The sequence below is a fragment of the Indicator indicator genome, chromosome 30 (genome assembly GCF_027791375.1).
Source record: "Indicator indicator isolate 239-I01 chromosome 30, UM_Iind_1.1, whole genome shotgun sequence".
NCBI lineage: Eukaryota > Metazoa > Chordata > Aves > Piciformes > Indicatoridae > Indicator > Indicator indicator.
Window position 1 is genome coordinate 1,842,619 of NC_072039.1, and position 17,541 is coordinate 1,860,159.

General features: G+C 57.3%; 1 protein-coding gene across 1 annotated transcript in view; it reads left to right on the forward strand.

The window, feature by feature from the left end:
- Positions 1-1,822: 1,822 nt before the first annotated feature.
- Positions 1,823-17,541, forward strand: part of RAP1GAP2 (RAP1 GTPase activating protein 2) — a 63,190-nt gene continuing 47,471 nt past the window's right edge. The window contains exons 1-2 of the mRNA XM_054394308.1: positions 1,823-1,872; positions 3,987-4,103. Of these exons, the coding sequence (XP_054250283.1) occupies positions 1,823-1,872; positions 3,987-4,103 (167 nt within the window). The remainder of the gene's footprint in view (positions 1,873-3,986; positions 4,104-17,541) is intronic.

The following is a 17,541-nucleotide window of genomic DNA, read 5'->3' on the forward strand; positions in this document are numbered from 1 at the left end:
TGGCAGCTCAGCTGGGGCCAGCGTGGTGCTGGCAGCACAGAGGGCATGTGAGGGATGCCAGATGCATCAGTATGTGCCCTCTGTGAGCAGTCCACTGTTCTGGAGTTCTCATTGGTTTAGCACTTTCCCCATTTTTTCCTTTTTCTTTCTTTCTTTTTTAATAAAAGTTGAGTTTGCTCTTTAGATCTCACAGGTCTGCCAAAAACCATCTGTGTGCTGAGGCGGGGTGGGTTCGTTCCTCAGCTCCAAGGGCAGAGCTTCTGCCTCTCCTGTACCTACTCCTCTGGCCCCACATCCTCACAGGGTCTCACTGCTGCTTCCCACTCATGACCTCTTGAGCAGAGACTCAGCCATTAGGACTGAGCCTCTCTCTGCTCACGAGTGTGAAACCCAGCAGGGCTCCAAGGCTCTGCAGAGCAGGGATCAGATGTTTGATCTGACCTTGGCTCTGAACCTGATGGTCAGCAGCATTTCTCCACACCACGCTGGTGCCTCTCCTGGGCATGATTTCAGCTGAAGCACCCAGCTAAGGACCAAACCGTCAGCCCCAGGTGGCTGCCAAAGCAGCACGTGGACACAGCCTCTCTGGGAGGTTGCTTCTTTCTAGCCTCCAGCCCATCAGGTGCAAGAGGTAACAGAGGGCAGGTAGATCACTGCCCAGAATTTGGGAGACCCCCTACTGAATTCCCTCTGTGTGACCCTGAGCAAGGCTCAGCCTCTCCAGCTGATGAGGGACAGCTGAGAGAGACCTCAATGCCCTTCAGGTGTGGTTGGACCCTACAGCAGTGGGGCTTTAGGGTTACCAATAATAGGTATTTAGTTGGGTAATTAACATCACTTGATTTAAATGAAATTGTGGGTGTAGCACCTGGGTTTACTGAGCTGTGAAACTGAGCTCTCCAATATCAGAGAAGTTGGGAGTTAGGGTCAGAACAGCACTTCTGAGCAATAGCTTTCAGTGTGGTTTGAGGCTCCTTGAAATAGCCTCTAGGTGTGCTTCCCCTTCATTTCCTGGGCACTGTGGGCCATCCATAAATGGAATACACCTTTCAGCTCCTGAGGGTTTTGGCAGAGGAGCCCCAGCCTGGGCTGGTGTCAGCTCTGAATCTACAGCAGCGTTTCCTGGCTACACACAGGCAAGTTCTGCTGGGGGCTTGTTTGCTCTCGAGGGTGAGCAAGGAACAGGAGCAGAACCAGGTTCAAGGGGTGGGCTCCAGCTCCCCAGCCTGCACTGGTGTGGCTGTGCACGTCCCTGCAAGGGGAAAGGGTGACTGGCGGAGGGCGAGGGGGGTGGCTGGCAGGACCCCGTTTCTGTGTTTATTTCCCCCGTTAACTGTTCCCGAGGAACTTTATGACACTGCCCAGATTTGCTCTGAGCCTTCCAGAGGCGGAAAAGGAGCCTTTCCCTGCAGACTCTGGAGGAACCCAGCCGGTCGGAGCTCTCCCTCTCGCAGCCGGAGCTGGAACCGGGGTCTCTGGTGTGTGCAGCACACCCTCCCCCCCACCTCCGGCATGCCCGTGGGGGGAGCGGCCATTGCATAAGGCTTTACATAACCGGGCACGGTGATGTGACCCCCACGGGCCGGACCAGGTTTCCCCCCTCCCGCCCGGGTCCTCCCCGGGTGCCGAAGGAGGCGGGAGCGCGCAGGAACCGGCGCAGCCGCCCCAGCCCCGCGGGAAACGGTGCCGGTGGTCGGGCGCTGCCCAACACTGGGACAGGTCGGAGACGGACTGTGCTAGGGAGAAATCCCCCCTGCCCCGGCCGGACCGCTCGGTCCCCGCCCGCCCTGCGGCAGCGCTTCCCGCCAGCCGCGCCACCGGCATGGCCTCGGGCAAGGCGGCAGGGGAGCGGCGCTGGGAGCTGGTGCGCTGGTGAGTGGAGGGGGTCCGGTCCTGCGCTGGGGGTCCCGGCAGGGTAGGGGAGGGGGAACCCCAACAGGAGGCACTGGTGGGTAAGTTTGCAGGGGGGGTCCTGGCTCTGGTGTGGGAAGGGGGCGCCGGGGCGTGGTCCCAGCCCTGGGGGAGCCCTGCCTGCTGAGGCTAGGGAAGAGGGGAATGCCGTCTGGAAGGATTTGGGGGCTGCTGGGAGGACCTAAGCCCACACCCTCGGGCTCTCCGGGGCATTCCGAGGGTCGCAGTGTGGTCCTGAGTGTGTGAGTCTGGGAGGTGCTTCAGCTAAAGCTGAGAGGAGGGGGTGCAGCTGCTGCGAGGGGCACCCCCGGCACTTGGGGTCCCGTTGAGGTGCAAGAGTGGAATCTCAAAGCCGGACCGTGCTGCAGGGAGATGTCCCAGTTCCGCACCGGGAGAACGGGGATGCAGCAGCAGCCTGGCCCGGGCACTGCTGGCGTGCTCTGGGGACGCCCTGGCTGGCATCATGGGGTGGAGGGTCCCGAGGCTGCACGCCTTGGGGACGGGGCGATGGCGGTGACCGGAGGAGCCGGGTCGGGCTGGCATTGGGAACAAGCTCCTCTCTCTCTGTTGTCATTTTCAATTGTGCAGTTTGTGACGTCCAGAGCTTGTGACTTTTGAGCAGGGCGCTGTGGCGATGCCAGGTTCTGACTGGGGTGACTCCGGCTGCAGCGTGGGGCTGCTGATGTCAGAGCTGGGAGCCAGCCCGGGACTCTCCGGGCGGGGGAGCAGAGCCAGGCTGGGTGCTGGGGCTCCCGGGTTGGGGTGGGATCGGATCCCTGCAAACACGGGGAAGCAGCAGAGGATTGCTCTAAGCTGGTGAAGTTGTCTTGTTTTATTTCGCCCCCTCATCAGCAGCCTGGGGAGCTGTTCTTCTCGCACTTAGAGCATAACAGTTCCAATGTCCCTTGGCTGGGCCGTTCTTGTACCCCTGCACCCTCACCCCCCTCTTCCTCCCTAGAAGCCCTTCTCACTCTCCTGCCTCTGCTTTGTGCAGTGCTCTCATATGCAGGAGATGCAGGAGAGTGTTGGGACTGCACTGTGCTTGGTTGCTTTTACCAGGAAAATTATCAGGTCAGTCTGTTCCAGGGAGACTCAAGGAGCTTCCCAGGCTTCCTTTGCTGAGAGCAGCAGGTCCTGATTCGAGTCCTGCACTGTCACTGCCCCTGGTTCTGGCAATTTTTGGGTGGGCAGCAGAGCCCAGAAGCTGCTTGTCAGGGCTTTGGGAGGCCTGTTGTAGCACTGTGGCATGTCCCCTTGGAGCCAGTGTGGTCAGAATCCTGCAGTTAATGTTGGGAAGGTACCACCTGGAGCACCCACAGGCAGGGAAGAGAGTCCCTGAGCTTGGCCAAGGCCTGGTTGGGGTTTGTGGGTGAGCAGTTGTGTGTGTGTGTGTGTGTGTTTGTCTCCATCCAGGATCACAGGGGCTTTGAATAATTAATCACTTGCTGATGAAATTTCATGTTCAGAGGAAGGAGTGTGAAGTGCAGCTGCTGCTGGGATGGAGCAGGCAGCAGGACTGTTCTGAGAGGGGAACAGTTGTGGCTACCCACATTTTGCCCATGCTTCCCCAACCCCAATGATTGCCATCGACTTAATAAGCCTCAACATCTGTTCTGACATTTGGAACGATGTTAGAAAGGCATCAGCCTCCTCCTGGAGCCAGTGATAATGCTTAGGGCAGGGCTGCTGCTCAGGAGAGGCCAGGTGGGAGCTGTTGGAGGCGAGCTGGGTGTGCCCAGAGCGATGGGGACCGCTGCTCTGGTGGCCACAGCGAGAGGGGGCAAGGGTAGCTGGGGAGCTACTGTCCCCTCATCTAGGGGATGCACTGGAAGGGACGCCCTGTTCCAGCCCTGGTCATGTGCAGTGGGAGAGTCTGCCGCCGGCCAGGGAGGGACGGGGACGTCGCAGGGATGCACATGGATGGGGCTGGAACGTCAGCTCGCTGCTCCCTCTGAGGGGCACGCTGGTGGTGATGGTGCTGGGCGCGCAGCGCTGCTGAGCCAGCCGCTCCTGCAGCTCCCCCTGCACACTCCTGCGCTGATAAATATTTCAGTCCTCGCTGCTGTTATTTTTAGGTACGTGCGAGAGGGACGGTTCCGGATCGAGGAGAGGACGCTGACGGCTTTCCAGTGGCTGTACCAGCCCCACCAGCACCGCATTGTCAGCAGGGCGGACCTGGGCTCACCCAGCAGGTAAGGAGGGTGGTGGGCGTAGGGCTGGGGACCACAGGGAACACTGGCACGTCCCCTGCCCGTGATGCCAGCAGCCTGTCCTGTCACAAACCTCGTGGGTTTGACGTGGGTCTCCTGAGTCTCAGCCTCTTTCTGGAGCCCTGCAAACATCTGAGCACCTTGGGGTTGACTTTGAAGTGAGGTTCCTGAGGCAGAGGTTGCAGCTGAGGGTTGCCATCGTCATGGGAGCAGCCCTCTGGTGCAGAGCAGTGGAAAGGACAAATTGTTGACTGCCTCCCCAGACTTTCACTTTTAAAACCCCCAAGCACACAACCTCGTGAGGACCTGCTTTAGGCATGTAGCACACCTGAGATTTACTTAAAAAGTAAACTGGGAGCCAGGGGCTGCACATCTCCTGGCCACAGGGGACCTCTGGAGAATATTTCCTCTGACACCATGATTTCATTTGGTGCTTAAGCTCTTCCCTTAGCAGCTCTGTGGGGATGGGTGTGGGAGCATGGTACCCTGGGCACACGCTGTGGCTCTCCTGCTGAGGCTGGCATGTTGCTGTCAGTTCAGATCCCAGGCTTTTGGTGATCCAGGCCTTGTGGGCATCACAGCTCACACTGTGCAGCGTCTGTCCCCTGCCTGCTAAGAGCACTGAGACACGGCGAGGCCCCACGTGGCTGCGTGGATAAAAGCTTTTCCCTCTTTATTTCAGCAGCAGTTTTGCTCTGAGAGCCCTCAAAGCTCTGAAGTGTTTATCTGCTGGAGTCACACGTACCAGGCTCATGGCAGGAGGGAGGGAGAGAGAGATGCCTGCAATGATGCCTCGTGGGGAGCATCGCAGGGCTCTTGGAGGCTCCCCGCAGGATGAGGGGTCTTGGGGAGGGGACAATGCTGCGGAGTCCCTGGGCTGGGTAGGGAGGACATCCACAGCTTGAGGATATTTCCTGGAGCAGGAGGGAGGTGTCCCAGTTCCCTTGGCAGGAGCCATGGTGTATGTCATGGCCGGCTGCTCCCCAAGGCAGTGATTCCTCTGCCTGCCACCGGAGAGGCTTTCCAAAACCTGGAATGACTCTGCTGGTTCTGTACTTTAGTCTTTGCAAATTTCTATCAAAGGCTGCATTCATCTCCCCCCTGCTGCACACATATCATGGCCATGTGGAGCTTCAATGTGTGTTAATGTCATTCATAATTAATGCTAAGTGCCACTGGGGTTAATTCCACTGGATTCATTTGCTTTCCCAGGGGGCTGAGAAGCTACCTGGAAAAGTCTGGTGGAGTGTGTGGGACATCCATGGCCTGATGGTGCCTGCATCCCTCTTACAGGGATGAAACCTTTACCCAGGTTGAAAGTGGGGCCTCAGAGCAGCACAAGGGGCACACTCCAGCTCAGCAAGTTCTGGGTTTGGCTGACTCTGAATCTAAAGCAGCCAGGGGAAGCAGCTGGCTTGGGGAACAGAGCTGCTGGCCCCACTTGGGGTACAGTCATGGAACCATGGAATCATTAAGGTTGGAAAAGACCTCTAAGATCATCAAGTCCAACCATCAACCCAAAGCCACCATGCAGCTCCATGGGACAGGAGCAAGCAGGAAGCTGCACTGGGGACCTGGTATCGCCTTTAAGCTCCTTGTTTGTCACTGGCAGCAGTGAGGTGTCCTGCAGCACGTCCTCACTGGTGGGTAAGGACCAGGGCATGGCAAGTGGAGAGCCATGCCCACATCCAGCACTGATGTTTGTTTTGGCTGTCACACAGCATTGTGGAGGCTTCAGCTTGGGGATGTTGATGTTTTTGTGCCCTGGGTGGCATCCTGACATGGGTGCTCTGTGGCATTTCAGGCTGTCACATTATTTATCTGTCACATTAATTGGATCTCTGCCTCTGTTTTGCACTTGCTGCTTTTCCTTTGGGTAATGGTAGTGACAGAGCTGAGCAAGAGGCTGCCTGACCTGCTGGGGAGGGATCCCACAGCAGGGGAGGGGGGTTTGATTAGTTTCATTATTTATGGACATTATGTACTCACTGGTCCCACCTGAGCAGCACTTTCTAGAAGGATGAGAGCTTGGGTCCTGCTTCCCACAGCCAGGTTGGTTTTGCTGTGGTCCCACACAGTGTCCTCTCTGGAAGCAGCAGCAGCTGCTGCTGCTGGCTGAGCTGCTACGAGATGAGCCTCTCCTGGGGCTCAGGAAGGCTGGGGCAGCTGGGTCCTGCTGCTGGGGACAGTGTGGTGCCCGTGGCTGTTTGCAACACAGAGCAAACCTGGTACAAGAGACCATGAGGGTTTGGAATTGTGTGGCTTTTGGTCACCTTGTGGCCCATGAGTTAGAAAGGATGGGCCTGATGGTGGGAATGGAGACTGGGCCTTATCTTTCACTGGGTCCAGATTTTGGCCCTGGAAACTCTCCTCTTGTCTGGTCCAGGTTGTATCTGTCTTCAGTCGTCACAGGCAAAAGGGCTCAAATGTGAGACCAAAGCTGCTGTGAGGCTGAGGGTGCTGAGATTGTTCAGCCTGGGGAAAAGGAGCCTGAGGGGAGACCTTCTGGCTCTCTCCAACTCCTTGAAAGGAGGCTGAAGCTGGGTTGGGGTTGGTCTCATCTCCCAAGGAACAAGTAACAGGACGAAAAGGAATGACTGCAAGTTACCCCAGGGAAGGTTTAGGTTGGACATGAGGAACAATTTCTTCCCCAAAAGGGTTGTGAAGTACTGGCTCAGGCTGCTGAGGGCAGTGGTGGAGTCCCCATCCCTGGAGGGATTTTAAAGCCTTGCAGATGTGGTGCTGAGGGGCATGGTTTAGTGGTGACCTGGCAGTGCTGGGTTAATGGTTGGACTTGGTGATCTGGTCTTTTCCAGCCAAATGACTCTGATTTTTCTAGTAATTTGTTCACAAAACATTTCTTTCCCTCTAAAACCCCCAGGCAGGTTTAATGGGCAGGATCCTCACCTTTGCTGGTGGCTATGGCTCCAGTGATGCTTCCCAAGTCTCTGTGGTGTATCTCGAGGCTCATGTTCTTTCCTTCAGCCCCATCAGGGAATCCAGTCCCAGTTTGCTGACACACTTCACCCGAGCAGTGCTGCTCTCCCTCTGCAGGGGTGATGCGTAGGGGGGCAGGCAGGGCAGGGCTGTGGAGGCAGAGGTGTAGGCAGGGCAGAGCAGGCAAGGTGGAAGAAGCGGCTCTGCCCCCCGGCGGCCCCCTAGCAGCCTTCATCTCGGTGCTGTCGTGGTCGGGGCTGCCAGCTTGTCCCCGCCGGGGGTCGCGGAGCTCCGCGGGTGCGCAGCGGCAGGCGCAGGCTCCTCCGCGGGTGCGGAAGCTGCGGGGCTGGGTCCGCAGAGCGCAGCAAGGAGAGGGAGGTAAGGGGCTGCGAGCTGCCCGAGCCCGGCTGCGGGCGCGGTGTACGGAGGGGTTTGCACGGCGGGGGGTGGCTGGGGTGCGGACAGTCGGGGTGAGGCTTCGGCAGCAGAGACTGAAGTGTCTGTTTGTCTTTTTTTTTTTTTTCGCCCTGCCTGGGCTCTCTGGATGCAAACGCGCCGTGGAACCGGGAGCTATTGTTGGAACGCTTGGCGGTTCTCAGCTTCTCTGCTTGCATGTAAATAAATAGGCGGTGGGGGCTTTGGGGATGGTGGTGGGGGGCCTCGGGGGCAAGGACGTGGGGACTTTGTGTTGGGGGGGCTCGGGGACAGGGATGTGGGGGTCTGTGCCCTGCTGCTACTGATGTGTGGTGGCCAATGCTTTTTGGTAAATAACGAAAATTCAAGGAGGCAACTTCCCAAGCTCTGCCCCCCTCACCCTGCTCCCATGGCTGGGGGGGGCGCTTCGTGGCATTAGGGTTATGGGGCCATGGTCCTGCCCTGGCAGGGCACCTCCTGTGCTGGGGAGTCCCAGATTTCGGCATTTGACAGAACCAGGGTACTGAGATTGTTCCCAGCACCCTGTTTACTGGGGGTGACCCCCTCTGAACATGAGATCCCAGCCTGTCTGCGTGCTGTCTGCTCACCAGGCTGGGCAGAGCAGAAAATTCCTCTTCCCCCTGCTCTGGTGTGACCCAGTGTGAGCCCACAGAACTGGGAATGTGTCACCGGCATCCCCAGCACACACAGGACCTGAGCTGCACCCTGCCAGGTGCTGCCTTCTTTCCTCCTCTCCTCTGCACTCCCCTGTTTATTTTAGAGCAGTTGTTTTAGCAGCACAAGGGACGTGAGACCTGTCCCCGTGCAGGATTTACTGGGCTTGGAGGCAGGCCAGGGAGTCTCAGTTCAGAATCAGCAAGCAGGGTGACCCCCAGCCAGCACACCCCAGGTCTAACAGATCTTTCATCCTCCTTCTGTTGCTAATTCCCTTCAAGGGCAGCTCACCATAACCACAGCAGCAAAACTGCCTTTTTATTCCTGCCTCCCCCTATCCCCTTTTTCCTTATGTTTGTTTTATCATCCTTTCTCCCTCTTCATCCCTAAGAGTATCCATATGGCAGCAGGGTCCCAGGGGCTGCTTGCAGAGCCTCTCTGCTGCTGCTGCCTGTTGTGCACCTGAAGTCAGACTCTGCTTGTTGTTAGTGGCTGCTGTGGAAACAGGGACAGGACTTCAGCAGCAACAGTAGGCAGAGACATTTTTTCCAGGAGCTAAAAACAGCTCATTCTCCCCAGACCTCTTTCCAGTTTCCTGGGGGTAGATGAATCCCTGCTTAGAGCTAACATCTGCCTTCAAGTTGGATGCCAAACCAGAAAGAGCTGTTTCTTGATTCTGCTTTGAATCTAGCCCAGCTCCTGCAAAAGCCACCCAAAATGGTGGAAAAATACAGGTGGTCTTGGCAAGATATGGCAGGGCTTTGAAAAGCTTGAGCCCCAAACCTGTGCGCCTGGTTTGTAGGGTTTAGATGGAGCCATGCACGAGTTTGGCCTCGAATCTGAGCCCTGATGCCTGCCTAAGTTTAATCCCACACCAGCTCGTCTTGGCTGCAGCAGTCACTGCTCACCCACCTGCTGCTGGGGGGCTGGGGAGTGGGGCACAGCATGGGGGTGCCACAGGAGGCTTCACCCAGCCCTGCTTCCTGCTGCTGTAGCCACCAGCTCCTATAACCTCTTCATGCTGAGCATCACTTAGGCTTTGGGTTTTTGTTTTTTTTTCCCCTTCTGTTATTAGGAAACAGTTCCAGAGACTGTTTGTATTAAAGATTTGAAAGCTCCTCATTTCCAGCCAAAGCCTGTTCAGGTCTCTCTCATGCCAGTGCTTTCCTGCCACCCCCATGCTGGGCCAGCCCTGGGTTTCAGTTTAAAGCAGATCTTTTTCTGCCTTGCCACAATTTCTCCACAGGCTGCAGTCACGTCCCCCCTGTGTCTGTTGTGTGAATTGGGCCAAATGCTCCCCATCTCCTTTGCTCTGGCTGTGTGCCAGTGCCAGCAGGAGTGGGGTTTTGGTGGGGTTGTGCCCAACCTCCTCCCTCCACCAGCCCCTGCAGTGCCCAGGCCAACAGGCAGTGAGCTCCTGCTCCTCTGGGCTGCAGGAGCAGGGCACTGTGGTGTGAGATGTGCAGTGGATGTGCAGGTATCCATGGAGACAGTGCTCAGGGACCTGGCACTGGGCATGGCCAGCTGCCTGCCTGCCTGCTCGCCCTCTTGCCTGGGACCAAGCTGTCTCTGGAGCATCCTCAGCAAGGCAGCTTTGTGTGTGCCACAGCACAGAGGAACCTTGGTGCTGGATCCTCAGGACAGGCATGGTGTGTGTGGGGCATGGGCATCAGCTGTCTGTCTGAAGCATCCTCTGGCTCAGCTCGCATGGGGAAGGACGTGGCTGGAAGAGGGAAAACAGAAGGGGGGAAAGTCAGTGTGCTTGAACAGCTTTTCCTAAAGTAAGAGCCTTTCCAGGGAATTTCCCCCCCCCCCCCCCCGCTAGCAAGGCAAGGCTCTAAAATGGGTGGATCTGAGAAAACAAGCAGCTCTACACCTTAAACCCAGAGTGGAATGAGGAGAGTTGGAAGAGGCTGGAAGCCTGTGTGTGATAGGTTTGTGCTGTGGTCAGACAGAGCTGTGTCACCTTGCAGTAAACAGCTGGGCCCTGTGATGCTGGGAGTGACCACCTGCTGCTGTATGTGGGGCTGCATGTCTGAGTCCAAAATGTGGGTGCTGCATCCCTGCAGCATCTCCAGAGCAGGGACTACAGCCTGTGCAGGGCTGGCACCCACGGGCCCTGGAGCATCCCTGCAAACTCTGCAGGAGCCAGAGATGTTAGCTGCAGGGTCGCTGGAGCTGCTGACTCCTTCCAGGGGAAGAAGTGGATGTGAATTTGCACTGGGGGCTCCAGCTCACTGCTGCTCTGCTGCAGGTCATCAGCTGTGTAAAACCTCAGTGCCCAGGACAGGCACTGTCTGCCCTTCTCCCTGTTTTCTACTCCTCAATTTAGGAGCCCCAGAAGCCTTTCTTAAGTTGGCTGTTCATGCTCTGGACTTTTTTTTTTTTTTTTTTTCTGGCCAGCTAAGCATTTGCTGGGAATGAGATCTTCATTCCTGGGTGGATGTTTGCAGTTCTTGCTCTGTTCTGCAGCCTGATCCAGTTAAGGCTCAGATGTATCAAGCCCTCCCTAATGAGTTTAAGGAGCTGTAGATAAGCAGCTGTGTGGCTCTGCTCTGCAGCCCTTCCATCCCTGAGGAGCAAAGCCACACAAATCAGGCTGTTGGGAGGAGGTGGACAGGGAGTCCCCTGCAGTGAGCAGCCTCAGGCCTGAAGGAGGCATGGTGTGGAGTCTGGAAGCTCCCCTTGGCTTTCCTGTCCTTCTGCTGACAGGTGAGTGTGTTCCTCCTCCCCCAGGCTGAGGGAGCTGGGTGCTGCAGACCTGTTGATTACTGAGCAGTAAGATCCACCCTGCAGAGCAAGCTGGGAAGCTGCTTAAGGCACTGAGTTTCTCACTTTGTTGTAGTTCAGCAGCGTCAGGAAAGGGAGAAAATGCTGTGAAGAATATTCCATGCACTGAGTCAGAGTTAATTCAGACACTGTTTTCCTTTGCTTTCTACATCAAGGCTGGTGATATGCACAGCCTGTTCTTCCTGCCAGGACCAAATCTAATATTTCTGGGTGCCCACAACCTTCCTCACCATCATAATAGAAAGATGAATGCCCTCAGCTTGCCGCATGCAATATTAAAGCACTGATGATGCAATCAGTCTCTCTTAGCCCCAGTAACAAAGGAAAGAATTACTCTGCCCTTCCTGGGCATGATTCTGCTCTGTGTTGTGGGCTCTGACTGCTGCCTACCTGCCACAGGCCCTGCCTGTGCCCACTGCTCGTCCCTCGGCTGGGACAGTGCCATCCGTGCCTGGCAGTGCCAGGGGCTCGTGCTGGAGCACCCCATGAGCAGGTCACCTTTCCATGTCTGCCCAAATGGCTGGAGCCTGGAGCAGCCCTTGGGACTGGAGCATTGGGTACCACTGGCACTGGTTCCCCATGCTGCTGGGGGCTGAATTGTGCCTGTGTGCTAGAGGCTGGTGGCCTGACTAAGCCATCCTGAAGCTGGCATGTTTGCAGGGGGCCAGACTGGCATCTTCAGCTGCCTGGGAGGAAAGTGCCTTTGGACCCTCCCTTCTTCTGCACCATTGTTTCATGCATCAGCTGGTGCTGTGCTGCATGGACCCTTGAATGCCCTGGGTTTGGTGGCTGCAGTGCCAGCGGTGATGCCAGGGGCAGTTGGAGCCCCTGGGTTCCCTGTGAGGTGATGGCAGAGCTGAGTGGGGGCCAGGCAAGATGAGCTGTTTGCTTTGGTAAACAGAATGGCACAGTTTGTGCTCATTAGGCACTGCTGGCATGTGGCTGGCAGTGTGCTGCTGCTGCCCTGGCTCCTCTCAGTTGTGCCTGGGTTGGGAGGGAGTGGGGGTGGGTGTTGGGGCTGGGCACCTCTTTCCTGAGCTGCCCCAAGGAGCTGCAGGTGCTGGCTGCTCCAGGGCACTTTGGTTTTATCAGTTAGCTGTTAACAATGTGCTCTGTGGCCCCCCTCCCTGGTGTCACCAGTGGCACTGGGGCTGCTTACAGGAGTGGAGAGCACAGCCAGGGGTGGGCTGATGGGCTCCTGGCTCTGGCAGGGAGCCCTGGCAGTGTTAATTTTGGCTGGTGCAGATGGTGCCAAGGAGACATCCGCCCCCCAGGCCTTTGTTTCTCCATTGTGGCTGATGGGTTCTGTGCTGTGCCTGCTCTGAAGGCAGGAGGTTGTTAGTTATTTTTTTTTCCCTTTTGTTTTTGAGCCCAACTGTGAAATAACCTCCAGGGGGGAAGTGAGAAATGTCATCACAGAGAAACTATTTCTGGTGCTGTGCAGACACTGATGCGGTGCCCTGGAGCAGAGGGAGGCTGGGGGTCTCTGGGGAGATGGAGTTGGGTCTTTGGTGCATTTTTGACCTTTGTTTGTAGCCTGTGTCTGTGGTGGCCAGCACGGCTCTAAGGGGCTGCTGGACTTGTGAGGATGGAGAGCAGGGCGAGATCTGCTTCTGTTCCCACGGGCCATGAGCATCCTGGGTGCTGGTCCTGCTGGTGCAGGGTGAGGTTGACTTCATGTGAGGGCTGCCTCCTGCCTCTTCTGGGCAGTGGGAAATGGAGACAGTGTCTCTGTGGCTGCATCCAGCTCCTCCCCATCCCGGGCTCTCAAATCCCAGGGGAGGTGTAGCAAGGACCTTGCCAGAGCAACTCTGACCTCCTGTCTGTTGAGAGCTGCTGTGAAAGGGGAGCCTGGCCCTGCCTCACTGTCTCCCTGTCACACTCTGTGCTCCTGCTGCCTCCTGGAGCAGCAGAGCAGGACCTGGTGCTTGCAGCACCGTGAGAGTCAGTGCCTCAGCGGAGAGCTGGCAGCTGTCCTGGGGCTCCCTGGGTCGGCCCTGGGGTGGTGCCAGCTATGCATCGATCTCCCCGTGGCTGCTGCGTGCTGGGCTGGAGCTGCAGCAGGGGGTTTGCTGCTCTGAGAGCTCAGCCATGCTGAGAGCTCCCTGCTCCTGTTCTCAAGCTGAGTGAATTGTGAGCAGCTCAGTGGAGCTGGGCAGAAATCAACTGGTGCCAGTGAGAGAGAGACGTGACCTGGGGGAAGATGAGGCAGAGGATAACGTCACCTTGCTGCTGATGCAGAGCTGTGACGTGGAGCATGCAGGACACAAATGAGCTCCTAGCAAATGTCTGCTCCAAATGTTTCATGGCACCTGAATTGTGGCTTTCGAGCCTGCAGCATGCTTGGGATTTTAAAATGTTTTATTTTTTTTAAAATAATGTCCTGAAGAGCTCTAAAATGCAAAGGATTTCTATCATTTCATGCCTTTAAGGAGAGATGGCTGTGGGCAGGGAAGTAGGAGTTGAAATAGCTGTATTTCAATCCAAGCTTCTTCCCTGGAGTTGAGTGATTTCTCTCTCCAACTCCCTATCCCGCCCCCCCCTTGATTCTTTCACACATCAGACAGAGTCCAAATGTCTCAATTTAAAGCTTTTGGGTGCTTGGATGAGAGTCTGATTCCTGCAAGTGCCAAGTGCTGGGCTGGGAGCTGCCTCGAGTCCCCAGGAGCCACAGGAGCTGGGCAGTGCCTGGTGGTGCTGAGTCCCTTGGTGTGCTGCAGGTGCCATTTCAGCTCATGCCTGCAGCAGGAGGTGAGTGTTCAGGTAGCTTGAGGGCTCTCACCCTTCCTCCTCACTCTGACCATGGGTGGTGACCACCTGTTGCAGCCCAGGCCTGTGTGGGCACAGGTGGACCCCTGGTGGCTGGTTTGGGAGGATGAAGGGTGGGAGGCCAGGGTGGCTGGAGTGGGGCAGGCACTGTGCCTAGCCTCCCCATGGATTCTGCTGTCTTGTGGTGCCCAGGGACAGATGCAGGGGGTAATAGTCTGTGCCCTTGGGATTGATGGAAGCTGGTACCAGCTAGAGGTCAGTATCTCCATGGAAATGGGATTTCTGAAGCCTGGCTGTTTAAGTCCAAGGGGCTTTGGAGGTGGCCAGGTTGCAGAGCTGCATTTCAGTGTTATGAGGCTGCCAGGAACCAGAGGAGAGGAAACCCTGAGTGCTGCAGCTGTGCAGGGGCAGGGTGGGAGATGCCTCTCCAGGGATTTGTTTGCCTGCAGGATGAGGGGATGGGATTTATGCTTGCTGAGCTTTGATGCTTTTAGCCTGGTGTCCCCTGAAATGCACTGCGGGGGTCTACTGGAGAATCCCCTCCCAGGGAGCCAGCCTGGTGCAATGAGCACAGCCCTGCCATTCTGGGGACAACTGGGGCCAAAGGCAGACCGGTGGCTCTCTGCAGCAGTACTGGTGGCCAGCTGGGCTGATAGGGTGGGGACAGCCCTGTGGCACGGTGGCTTCCATGCCCATGGCTCAGCCCTGGTGCCTGTGGTGCCCGTGCAGGGCTGCCCGCAGCCCCAGCCTTAGGAGAAATGCGACGCTTGCAGCGTGAGGTTGTGAAAAGCCTCGGGCCACACACGCACACACAAAAGCCCAAACCGAAGAGGAAATGACTTTTTTCTGGTGTTTGTGTGCGCCTGTGCAGGCTTCTGCCCGGGGGTGGCTGACCGGGAGGCGCTGGGGTGCCCCTGCCCTGGCACAGCGCTGAGCACGCTGGCAGGAAGTGCCTGCTGTGGCCATCCATCCTCTCCCAGCTCTGGCACAAGGGTGCTGCCAGCCCTGAGCTGCGGTGCTGCTGGCCCCATCGCCGTGCCCCCCATGGCCGGAGCGTCCCGGCAGCACCAAGCTGCCACCATGTTCCAGAGGAAGCGCAGCGTCTCCTTCGGCGGCTACGGCTGGTGGGTGCCTTTCCTTTCAACCCCCCTCCCTTTGCTACCAGCAGCTTTTCGTCCCTCTGCAGCTTCGAAGGAGGAAGCACCGCGGTGCTGTGGCATGGTGCCCTCGGCAGAGCCCCTCCTGTTGCCCCATGCCGACATCACGTGGGAGTTGGGAAGGACTTTTTCTCCTCATGCCTGTGGGGATGCACCCTTTGAGCCGCTGTGTCTCTCTCAGCGATGTCCCTCGTGAACCCCACGGGTGCCCAGTGGTCTTGTGGTAGTCTCCCGTGGCCACTGCCTGCCTGCGAGAGCATCCCGTGGCTGTCCCCCACTCCTTTCTCTTGCTGCTGAGGACCTGCTGCCTGCCTCTCTTCTGTCTGGGTAGTGATGCTTGCAGCCGCCTTTGGCATGCATGGTGAGGTCCCACCTGGTCCATGGCAGGTTCCTGGTTCCTTTCTAGGTCATCCCTGGTCCTCGGCAGAGCTCTGTGCCTGCTGCTTGTGGTCCGGGTTCTACAGGACTGTTTGCATTTCGTGTCCCTTTTCTGTGGGATCTGCTGAGCTCTAGGGAAACATCTGAAGAAAATCCCACGGTTCTCCCCTCACTTTATGCCATTTTTTTGCCCGCTCCAAGTCTGTGCTCTCTGTGTGGAAACTGGTGGTCAAGTTGGCAATTTCAAACTGGTTTTGGCATTTTGGTGCTGGGGCAGAGGGGTTGCTTTTCTTTCTGTTCCCTGTGTGATGGTGCCTGGAGCCGGGAGCCCTGGGGGCTTTGGGAGCGGCTCTGTGCTGGTGAGCTTAGAGCTGCTGGAAACCTGCCGGGGGAGATGCTGAGTAAGGGCGACGGCTGTGGGAGGGCAGAGAAGTTGTTGAGGTTTTGGGCAAATCTCATGGGATTTCAGCGTGCACCTTGCCGAAACCAAGGGCTTCGTCTCAGCTGGGATCGTTTAGTTTTTTACGTAGAACGGGAAGGAAGCACTCGGTGAGAAACTTGTGCACCAGAAAATTGCGGCTGTCAGGCAGCTGTTGGGAGCGGGGGCACAGCAGGCACATCCTGGGGGCTGCTGCTGGTGGGCTCCCCGTGCAGTGGAGCACAGACGTTATCCCTTCACAGGGGCGCTTGAGGTCAGCTGGGCTTTGCTTGGTTGTTTTCCTCCTGTGCTCTGGCGAAGGTGCAGGGGGGAGATAACCAGGAGCTGGGGGAGCCGTGCAGGAAAATGCGGTTTGTGGGCTGCTGGGGGCTGTGCTGCCGTTGCAGTCGGGGCTAGGGGGATGCAGGGCACAGCCTTCCCTTTGAATACCAACATCTACCTCTGCAGGGTGAGGAGAGCGGATGAGGAGGAACGGGGGAGCCCTGTTCTCTGTGCTCCAGCGTGCAGCTTCCAAGGGGAGTTAGTGACAGCGGAGGCCCCGGGGAAGACACCCCTTGCAGTCGTGCATCATGCAGTGTGCAGCTGGGAAAATGCATCCCTGGGCGTTTGTGAGAAAGGAAGGGACCTGCCACAGCCCTGTACCTGCATCTGCAGCTTCTCACAGCCGCCTCACGGGGTGGGTGCGGGCACACCCTTCCTGTGGGCACCGTGCTGGGGTCCGGGCACGCCCAGCTGCTGCTCGCTGTGGCCACAGTCGCTATTTCCAGCCCCCGGCTGGGGTTTGATGGCTGCATCTGCCCCCAGTGAGGGCCCAGCAGCGTCCTTGTCCTGCGGAGGCCATTCTTGGTGCCTTCCCCTCTGGGCTGTGGGATGCATACTGCGGGCCATGCAGAGCCGTGGGTGTTTCACATCACCCCAGCCCGGGAGGGGACGCAGGGCAGGGCCTGGCCGAGCGGCTCCCGTGACTCAGCCGCGGCGCAGCTGTGGTTTCCCGAGCAGAGAGCTCCTTTCTTCTCTGCTGCTTTTCTGTGGCCTTTTTTTTTTTTTTTTTTTAAACTCTCCCAACGGACTTTTCTTCCTTTGGTTCTGGATGGAGCTGCTCGCTGCAGCTTCTCGCTCCCACACAGGTCCTGCCCCAGCCACCCCCTGTCCCCAGAGCCCAGCCACGGAGTTTAGCAGCAGCCATCGACACCAGGGAGAGTCAATGTTCTACCTGATGTCGTGATCAAGGAGCCCTGCAGATGGTCTTGTTAAGTATTCTGTGACATCAGCAGGTGCCCCAGGTCTGTTTTTAGGAGTAGTAGGTCCAAGATCAGAGCACAAGAGCTGGTGGCTGGGGACATGCCTGGAATGAAGCACCCATGACTGTGGGGGGCTGTGAGCTCAATGTTGGCCCAGGAGAAGGGCTTCAGGGAGGTGCTGGGGTCTGCAGGTGGGATGAGGTGGCTTCAACCTCACCCTTGGGAAGCAGGAACAGCCCATACAGAGTTCCTAACGGTGCATTTGGGATCTGATGTGCCAGGGATCCATCCCCACGGGTGCAGCCTCCTGGTGATGGAGGAGTCCAGGCTGGCAGCCTGGATGGGAGGTAAAGCTGCAAGCAGAAGCAGGGGAAGCTGCATTTCTGCAGCCTGGCTGCATCCTCTGTGCCCGAGGTGTAAAAACAAGTGAGGTTTGGAGGTGTTTGATGTTTGCCTTTTTATTTTTTTCCTGAGAGCTGTGGAATTCGTTCCACAAGGCAGATAACGAGCAGAGCATTCACAACGGCTGCCAAAAGGCATGGGTTTGTGTTGGGAGGCATTACTATCATATCATTTGCATTAATTAATATGAAGATGGCTCTAAGCACAGTGATTCTGTG